The following is a 10,407-nucleotide window of genomic DNA, read 5'->3' on the forward strand; positions in this document are numbered from 1 at the left end:
ATCAGCCAGGAAGCATAGGAACTGAGAAGTGGTCTGTGGTCCCTGCCTGCAGAACCACTCCTTTATTGGGGGTGTCTTGCTAATTGCCTATAATTTCCACCTGTTGTCTATTCCATTTGCACAACAGCATGTGAAATTTATTGTCAATCAGTGTTGCTTCCTAAGTGGACAGTTTGATTTCACAGAAGTGTGATTGACTTGGAGTTACATTGTGTTGTTTAAGTGTTCCCTTTATTTTTTTGAGCAGTATATATATATATATTTACTTGTATCAGAGGAGGCTGGTGGTGGGATCTATAGGAGGACGGGCTCATTGTAATGACTGGAGTGGAATAATGGAATGGAGTCAAACATGTGGTTTCCATATGTTTGAAGTGTTTGATACCTTCCATTGATTCCATTCTAGCCATTACAATGAGTCCATCCTCCTATAGCACCTCCCACCAGCCTCCACTGATAAAATACATTGTAATGTGTTTTAATTCTATTTCAGTGTTATCAACCATTACAAAAGACTGGCAATGATGGACATTGGACACATAAGGCATATTGCTGAATTGTGTGGGATTTTGGAAGCGTATTTGGAAATTTTAGATAATTTGAGATCATTTAGATAATTTTTTTGTTTTGAGATCTTTTGGAGTCTGTTCAGGCTTTCTTGTATCATCAATATCATATAAACTCATTACAATCACTCACCAATAATTGTATGCCTCATATCATACTGTATAAGTTCCTTGTAAATTATTGAAGTTTATTAGACTGCTGTGTTTTCACCCACTAAAGTGAAGGTAACCCCTTGTGTTATAAGTTCCTCTGCTCATTTCATATCTCAAGACTGTGATTCCAGATTTAACTTTTACTCTCCTCTCTCTCCCTCTAGTCGGCAGGTTCGTGCGGCGCCAGGCCGGACCATGCTGAAGAGCACAAGCGTGAGCGGTGAAATCTACGCGTCAGAGCGTACCGACGGCAGCCAATCAGATACGGCGCTGGGCACGGTGGGCATGGGTGGCAAGAAGAGACGCTCCAGCCTCAGTGCCAGGGTGGTCTCCATCGTCTCCAACAGACGTAGTCGCAGCACGTCGCAGATCATCGGCCCGGGTGAGTTCAAAGGTCAAAACTGACCCTCACCCAAATGAAGGAGACGCTCGGGATGGTTGTGATTTGAAAATGTGGCTCTGGTATTTTGATTTGATTTACGGTTTACATTGAAAGACGGTGGTAGACAGACATTTAACAATTGGACATTACAGACAGTAAAAATGAGACATTACGGACTATCAGCAAGTGGCCATGACATGATAGTTCTCAGATGTTTTTAGGGTTAAGAGTGACCTGAACTACCTTATAGCACTTTCATCTGAATAAGAGTAAAAAAACAGAGAAGCAGGTGCGTCATCACTCTTGACTCTTGACCTTTTGTTTACGTGACTGCGCACCAAAATGTCCTGATGCTGGAATTCTAATCTTACGAATGCAACCCACAAAAAGCATGTTATAAAGAGTTTCAAAACAACATGTTTCTACTCTAGATGACACCCGCTGCGGCCAAGCTTTCAGTCAGAGAGACTTTAAGGAATCTTTCTCAGCCTGGCTGGACTCACTGTAGGGTGGGGAGAGAGAGGAAGCAGAGAGACAGAGAGAGAGGTAGTTGAAAGGCTCCAACTGCACTCTCTTCCTCTTCATTTTTTGCACTCCTCTTTGTAGCTGACATAAAAAGCCATTATAAAGGAAACTAGGGCCGAGGGGGTTCCCTCCGTGCCTCTCTCCTCTCTCCCCATTGTTATATAGTATAGCAGTACGATTGGTGTTCTGTGTGATAGTTGCCCTCTTTGCTGACAAAATCATAGAATTCATGTTGGGTTGAGAGAGAGAGAAGGTAAGGAGGACTTGTTTTTACATTTTTCAAGCTTGAATACTTTCATATTGTTTTATGGTTAATACTGGTGATTCTTGCTGTACTACAATTCATTTAAGGTTAGCATTCTTTGTCATGAATCTTGTTCTAGAGGCAGCTCTGCAGAGTGGTCACTAGCTGGCATAGCCATAAAGCCATACAATCAGATTTTAAGCCTACGTCTAACCTAAACCCTAACCACACTGCTAACCTTAAATGAATACCAAAAAACACACCAAACAAATCATGAATTTTTACAATAAAGCCAATTTTGACTTTGCAGCTGGTCCATCTAGCGGGAATCGCTCAGTTCTGCCTCCAGGGAAAGATTCATGACAATAGACATCAACCTGCATATTATCATCATGTACTACTGTATCTTTCTTTAGGATTGACTGTACAGTACACCATTGTCTGTATTAGGTTGGTTGTGTTGACGTGACGAGGGATGGAACCTTGAAATAACAAAACATGTTGTTCTTTCTCTCTAAACATCTCTCCAACCCTCTCCAACCCATTGTTCAGCTGTGATTTGTGAAAACACAATGACAGAAAAGGATTCTTTGACTTCCCGGTTCTTTCAATTTCTCTTTTGTGTCCTTTGTCCTCTGAGATGTAACATGGTTCCCCAGCTCTGTCACTGTGTCCTATCATGACGATGAGGCAGCTAGGAATACATGGTACCACACCTGGTTTTCCTCAAGAGGACCACAAAATAAAGCCTTCTGGCCTAAATGTGTTCATCCTCGAGAGTTGTGTTGTTTAGCACTGACCCATAAAAACTAAGGCCTGGAAGATAGTACTTCAGGTCTCAGGAAGACAGTAGATTAGCCGTGCTAACTTAGCCATTAGCCTTAGCTATCCGCTACATCGTGTATATTTTTTCCTCTCCGGTACCAGAGGGGAAGGGGAAGAAGGAGAAGGAGAAGGGTGCATCCATCCAGAGGAGCACAGAGACAGGCATGGCTGTAGAGATGACTAGGAACATGAGTCGACAGTCCAGTAAAGAGTCCACCAACGGCACCATGAACAGCTGCAACTCCGAGGGAAAGTCAGTATCTCCAAAATACAGGCTCTCTCTCTCTCTCTCTCTCTCTATATATATATATATATCTCGCTATCTCTCTCTTTATACTGTATGTCTCTCTCCTTTTCCTTCCTCTACCCCTCTCTCTTCGTCACTTTCTTCCTCTTTCTGTTTATGGGTACAAATGTTTTTTCCAATGTTACATGAATTGACATTCACTGTAAAGTAAACAACTCAGTATTTCAGCATTATTGCAGTAAATTCGATAGATAATATAACCTAAGACCCATAGGTTATATGCGGTAATTAGTTGTATATTGACTGTGTTCTTCTTCTGTTCTAGTCTGCTTTTCGGTGGGGTGCGACTGGGACAGCCAGGCAACCAGTTCAGCGACTTCCTGGATGGCCTGGGTCCTGCCCAGCTGGTGGGCAGACAAACGCTGGCCACACCTGCCATAGGTGAGTAAATATCCCCCTATTCTATTGTCTATTCATCATGTTATTGCCCTATCATAGTTCCTCTGTGACTCTTCCCCAATTGATAACTTGATAACAAATGTAACGGGCGTCGTAAGGATTAGACCAAGGTGCAGCGGGAACGTGTATACTCAGCTTCTTTATTAAATCAAAAGAAGGAAAAACAAACAAATCACGTATACATAAACAGCTAACGACACTAAACTGTCATGTGCACAGACACAAAACAAGAGACAACTACCCACAAATCCCATTACAAAAACACACCTATACATAGGACCTTCAATCAGAGGCAACGAGGAGCAGCTGCCTCCAATTGAAGGTCAATCCAATGAACTAAATATAGAAATAGATAGACTAGACTGAACATAGAAATACACTAACATAGAACATAGACCAAAAAACCCCGGAACGCATAAAACAAACACCCCTCTTACATAAGTACATAGCCCAACAAACCCCGAACTACATAAAACAAACACCCCATGCCACGTCCTGACCATACTACAATAACAAATAACCCATTTACTGGTCAGGACGTGACAACAAATCAGTTTCATTGATTCACATAGCTTTCTTTCTTCTGTCTCCATATTACCTCAATAACTCAATATCCTTCTAACTTCCCTCTTGAGAAACTCAATTGCCAACTTTTCTTACTACTTCCTATTTTATGACCTTAGGTGTGTTCAAGCAGTAAGCCTAACAAACCCGACTGTAGTCGTGGGAGGTACATCTGTGACAGCCAAAAGTCAGACACTGTAGTGGTTTTCCAACAGCAAGGCTCAGATCAACATAGCAGTGTCAACATAGCTGCTATTGTTTATAAAAAAAAAATCTTTACGTTGAAATTAACTTTTCTATACCCCTCTTTATCACACACTCACAAACTGAAAACAAAACATGTGTACAATTAATTGGTTAGAGAGAGGTCTCAAATATCACTTTCATTTGGAGCTTTAGAATCGGGGTACATTTGGTTCCTGTTTTAGGCACGTCTTTGGCCATGTTCATCAAACAAAAACACCCTAATGATTGGTTGACAAATAGTGCCTCCAACAATGCAGGTGATGACTGCAAGGTGCAGTTGGTGAGAAGCAACTGCAGCGACTTGAAGGCGTCTTCATCAAAAACTGCATGACCTTTGATCACATGATTTTTGGAAATGTTTATACTCATAATGCAAAACACGACGGTGACATCACGTGATCTGCTTGAACATCCCCCTTATCTCCTGCCTACTTCCTGTTCTGATTGGTTCAATCCAGTTCCTGTTTAGTCAACCAGAGACAAAACAGAAGGCGAGACATCAGCTGCTATCGCATTGGTGCATATAGGAAGCTGGAACTGTGAAAAAATAATCTATAGTGAACGGCCTGAGTCGGACATCTTCATTTATCCACCATCTTTGGTCAACTTGTTCTACTTCTTCTCCCTCCCAGGTGATATTCAGATCGGAATGATGGACAAGAAGGGTCAGCTGGAGGTGGAGGTGATCAGAGCTCGGGGCCTTGTACAAAAGCCTGGATCCAAATCCCTCCCTGGTGAGACACTGGTGGTAGCGCCACCTAAGGGTGGAGGACTGCATTGAGACAAAATATAATTCAGTGCAAAGTCCATTGGAAGTGCTTTTTAATCCAGGAGTAGTCTTATCTGGGTCCATGTAATCGCCCACCTAGAGAAAACAATTCAATCAGACCATGTTTAGAACCACAATTGAGTATTCTTATCCGCCTCTTGTTTCTTTTTTTCTTTATTTCTTTCTTTCTTTCGTCAGCTCCATACGTCAAGGTCTATCTGTTGAATAATGGAGCATATGTAGCCAAAAAGAAAACCAAGATTGCACGGAAAACGCTCGACCCGCTGTACCAGCAAGCGCTGCAATTCGAGGAGAGCCCACAGGGTAAAGTCTTACAGGTGAGGGTCAAAGCATGCCTTGTTTCATAAAGAAAGTTCAATCACATTTTAATTAAATAATTAAATAAATGCACCCCCTGAATAATATTAAAACCATTTTTTTTTATTTTAATTGTAATTTTATTTAACCTTTATTTAACCATTTAAACTGTAAAGGTTTTAATCAATACATTTTTGGGGGTCTTTTTTTGTCCTTCAGGTGATCGTCTGGGGAGACTACGGACGAATGGACCACAAAAGCTTCATGGGAGTTGCACAAATCCTATTGGAGGAACTAGACTTAACAAGCACAGTGATTGGCTGGTACAAGTTGTTCCCACCCTCCTCCTTAGTGGACCCCACACTAGCCTCCCTGACTCGACGTGCTTCCCAGTCGTCATTGGACAGCTCCTCGGGCCCACCGGGCACCCGATCCTAGTGGACCAATAGGACTACAGCTACCAATCTTAATGGACCAATGGGACTATGGCTAGCCTACCGCTTTGTGAAACGAATTAACGTCACCTTAGAGATTAACGGACAAAAATTATTCTAGAACAACAACAATCAAGAAACAGAGTCATAATGATAAAAAAAGAGCTTTGTTGAGATCTGACAATCACTCCTGGCATTGTTTAATTTGTTTGTTTGTTTTAGAGAGTGTTAGGTTTCAGTGTTTCATTCCAGTAACGAATTCGTCATCGTTTTTTCGCGGTTGTAATCTAAGAACTAGGGCTGTCGGTAATAAACAATGTTTGGTAGCTAGGTAAGGGTGTACTGGAGTCGAGCGGTAAGGAGACACTCAATTCATTGAAGAAACTAAATAGAAATGTAAATGTGAAAGGAAGAAGGGTGGTAGTTTTTAGTCAAACCATCAATAAACAAAGAATTGTATGTTAGCGTTGGAATGTATGGACCCAAGATAGAGGTGTCATCCTCCTTGTCCCTCAGGGGGTGCCATAATGTCCTCTCCGCAGTGGCCCCCATCCGGCCCCCAAACAGACTGCCAGCACTTCGGCCCCCAGGGCAGAGTGCTTCTGGGTGGGGTCTGTCCGGGCAAGCAGGGGTCTCCTTCTGGTGCCTAGACTTTGTGGATTCACATTACTGGTCCTTCTCTGTCAAATATCATTTTTTGTTTTCAATATGTTTACCATGGCTGGTCCAAGCCGCTCTCTCGTTTTTGTCTTTGGTACGTTTGACTTTTTTTTTCTCCGTTTGTTACTTATGGCACAAAAATGTTTTTATGATGAGTATGAGGTTTACGATGCGTTGCCTGATGTATGCATGGAGAAGAAAAAAAGACACAAAGAAAAAATATGAAATAGAGAAAATTAAATAGTGTCTGCAATGAGATGCAGGGGACTGTTCAGTGACACATCTTAAGTTACAATTTTTACATTTGACGATGAGATTAGTGTGGGATTACAATGTTGTTTTCTTTGTTGTTTTCTTCGTTCAGTCACCTACAAAAAGTCCAACCCAGTTGTCTTTGTATAGATGTATATTAGACCTCCAAGGAGGTTGACCAATAAATATAATTATACATTTCACTTTGAACTATCACCAGGGTGTCAACAAGTCACTGTAAAAAAAAGACGTATCTTTGTCCACAATCACGAGAACTTTCATTTAGCTGTTTTCCTGGAATATCCTTACCCTCACCCCAGCACATGTTTAGGGGTTTTATCCGAAACTTCAGTTTACATTATTTTGAGATTCAAAAACGCAAGCACAATAAGCTTGATTTTTTTTTTTACGGCAAAAAGTTAAACTTTTTGGAGAAAAAAAAGTGAATGAAAAAAATATAAAAATACTGCTTGCAAATGTAATTTTTTGGTTAATTTCATTTCTTCTTTGTCTCGATTATTTGGAAAAACAAAAAACATCAGTTGCTCAAATTTCCCTTCTGCATCTCTGTGAATGTGAAAAGTAACCCATGAGATTGAACTTTCAGGACAGGAACACCAATGCTCATCCTTCGTCAGGCCCGCTGACTCCTGCCACACCAAAGGGGGCGTGGCCAGCATGACTCGGACCTGTTCCAAGCTGCATGCACATTTTGTAAAACAAAAACGATACTGGAAAAAAAGATTGAACTGAACTAGATATGTGTGTTAGTTTCACATACCGTAGGCCCGCTTGTATGTTGCATGCACTTGTACAGTTTGCTCGTACTTAAATATAAAGAGAAACCGAAGCCATTCACATCACGCGAAGACATTTGAAATTATCAGCTGCAGTCAAGTCTAGTCCACATCCTTCATTCCGGTGCTGAATGTTTCGAAACCAACTGATTACCGAGATTATGTTGATGTCTTTTTTTAAAGCTATTGAACCCGTGCTGTACTGTCGTACTAAGCAGTCCTCACCGCCCATTCTTTCAAATCTACTGTTACTGTACACATCATAGTTTACCTCTATGGGGCTGAGACTACATGGTTAAATATGTATAAATCAGATCAACTTATATACAAAGTATAGTTATGTTGAACATAATGATGTGATAAGATATATGGATACATATATTACACAAATTATTTAGAGTATAATGTAACGAAAGTAATTTAGGTATATTGTAAATATTTTTTCAACCAACCAAACGGTTTAGTGATATTTACGAAAGGGGCCAAGTCAGATTACAGGGACATTGTCAAGTTCCTAAAGACTACGATTGGACTTAGAAAGTCACAAAGGGACACTACTTTACTACAAGGCTTCAGGGGATAGTCCCAAATCGCCACACTTGAGTGTGCTAGGGTATCAGGCCATATTATCTGCAAAAGCTGTCGTCACTACACCTCTCTCTCCATGCTTTGAAACCTACAACCTACAACCCCAGCCATGTAAAACCCCATTTATAAAAACGTCAAATTTTTTGTTTCATGTTCAGTGAGTTATTCTTTTTATTTTGTCAGTATTATTAGGAGAGAAAAAAATGCTGATTGTTTACAATTTATGTGTTCCACTGAAACAACTATAAAACAAAATGATCAGATAAAAAAGTATTCACTGCAGCATTTCTTGTTTGGTATAACAGGTGTGGCTCAAATGATGTGTATGTTTTATATTTTAAAAAAAGAGTTCATTTTTATTATTTACAAATAAAAAAGAATGTGTGGAAGAATTCTCCCTCTTACTTGCTGTTCTTGTTCCACTGTCAACCCTCTCCTCATACCATACCTGGGTTCAAGTCCTATTTAAAATCTTTTGAAATAGTTCAACTGGGCTTGATTGAGCTTGTCTGATAGAATGGAACCAATTTACAAAATTGCAAACCCCGCCCATCTGACAGTCCAGGCAGGCTAAAGCAAACACTAAGGGCTGAATTCAATCCGTATCATGGAGATATCGCAGAAGATCCACGTAAAAATGTAAAGGTAACTTCCGATTGAGCCGACGTACAGTGCCTTCAGAAAGTATTCAGATGCCTTGACTTTTTCCCCATTTGTTAGGTTACAGCCTTATTCTAAAATTGATAAAATATTTTTTTTTTCCTGATCCATCTACACACAATACCACATAATGACAAAGCAAAAACAGGTTTTAAGAAATTGTTGATAATTTCAACAAAAAAATGTAATAATGAAATATCACATTTACATAAGACCCTATACTCAGTACTTTGTTGAAGCACCTTTGGCAGCGATAACAGCCTCGAGTTTTCTTGGGTATGACGCTACAAGTTTGGCACACCTGTATTTGGGGAGTTTCTCCCATTCTTCTCTGCAGTCCTCTCAAGCTCTGTCAGGTTGGATGGGGAGTGTTGCTGCAGAGCTATTTTCAGGTCTCTCCAGAGAAGTTTGAATGGGTTTTCACCAAGGATCTCTCTGTACTTTGTTCCGTTGATCTTTGCCTCGATCCTGACTAGTCTCCCAGTCCCTGCCGCTGAAAAACATCCCCACAGCATGATGCTGTCAACACCATGCTTCACCGTAGGGATGGTGCAAGGTTTCCTCCAGACGTGATGCTTGACATTGAGGCCAAAGAATTTTAACTTGGTTTCATCAGACCAGAGAATCTTGTTTCTCATTGTCTGAGAGTCTTTATTTGCCTTTTGGCAAACTCCAAGCGGGCTGTCATGTGCCTTTTCCTGAGGAGTGTCATCCATCTGGCCACCCTACCATAAAGGCCTGATTGGTGGAGTGCTGCAGAGATGGTTGTCCTTCTGGAAGGTTCTCCGATCTCCACAGAGGAACTCTAGAGCTCTGTCAGAGTGACCATCGGGTTCTTGGTCACCTCCCTGACCAAGGCCCTTCTCCCCCAATTGCTCAGTTTGGCTGGGCAGCCAGCTCAAGGAAGAGTCTTGGTGGTTCTAAACTTCTTCCATTTAAGAATGATGGAGGCCACTGTGTTCTTGGGGACCTTCAATGCTGCAGAAATTTGCTGGTACCCTTCCCCAGATCTGTGCCTCGACACAATCCTGTCTCGGAGTTCTACGGACAATTCCTTTGACCTAATAGCTTGGTTTTCGCTCTGACATACACTGTCAACTGTGGAACCTTATATAGACAGGTGTGTGCCTTTCCAAATCATGTCCAATCAATTGAATTTACGACAGGTGAACTCCAATCAAGTTGTAGAAACATCTCAATGATGATAAAAGGAAACAGGATGCACCTGAGCTCAATTTCGAGTCTCATAGCAAAGTTCTGAATACTTATGTAAATAAGGTTTTTCTGTTTTTTATTTGTTATAAATTTGCTACATTTGTGTGTAGATTGCTACAGATTTGTTTTATTTAATCCATTTTAGATTAAGGCTGTAACGTAACAAAATGTGGGAAAAGTCAAGGGGTCTGAATTCTTTCCGACGGCACTGTATGCAGTCTCAGCGACCGCGGGAACATTGCCTTTAATTGTCAAATGCGCAATAAAGCGTCTCTTCAGTGCTACGGATTGAATAGATTTCAAATACTATTTGACCCCATCTGCTTCCAATACATATTCAAAGCGTATTTTCCAACCTAGATTACATAAAAGTGTATTTTGCCAGCCAAGATTGCTCTTAACCCACAATTACCTTGGTACATTATGTCAAAATGAAAATGCTCTCTAAAATAAGTTGTATCTGTTGCTATGGGTATAAGCCTATCTTCTTGCTTGCTTGTGGG

The 10,407-nt window shown here is 40.9% G+C and overlaps 1 protein-coding gene across 8 annotated transcripts in view; it reads left to right on the top strand.

The window, feature by feature from the left end:
• The window catches only part of LOC106588706 (regulating synaptic membrane exocytosis protein 1), a 124,441-nt gene extending 117,581 nt beyond the window's left edge, over positions 1 to 6,860 (top strand). For all 8 annotated transcript variants that reach the window (XM_045691174.1, XM_045691177.1, XM_045691175.1 and 5 more), the window contains 6 exons: positions 884 to 1,101; positions 2,798 to 2,948; positions 3,268 to 3,383; positions 4,844 to 4,945; positions 5,179 to 5,318; positions 5,518 to 6,860. In XM_045691174.1, coding sequence (XP_045547130.1) covers positions 884 to 1,101; positions 2,798 to 2,948; positions 3,268 to 3,383; positions 4,844 to 4,945; positions 5,179 to 5,318; positions 5,518 to 5,736 — 946 coding nt within the window. In that variant the 3' untranslated portion in view covers positions 5,737 to 6,860. The remainder of the gene's footprint in view (positions 1 to 883; positions 1,102 to 2,797; positions 2,949 to 3,267; positions 3,384 to 4,843; positions 4,946 to 5,178; positions 5,319 to 5,517) is intronic.
• Positions 6,861 to 10,407: the final 3,547 nt, after the last annotated feature.

The sequence above is a fragment of the Salmo salar genome, chromosome ssa12, assembly GCF_905237065.1.
Source record: "Salmo salar chromosome ssa12, Ssal_v3.1, whole genome shotgun sequence".
In the NCBI taxonomy this organism is placed as follows: Eukaryota; Metazoa; Chordata; class Actinopteri; order Salmoniformes; family Salmonidae; genus Salmo; species Salmo salar.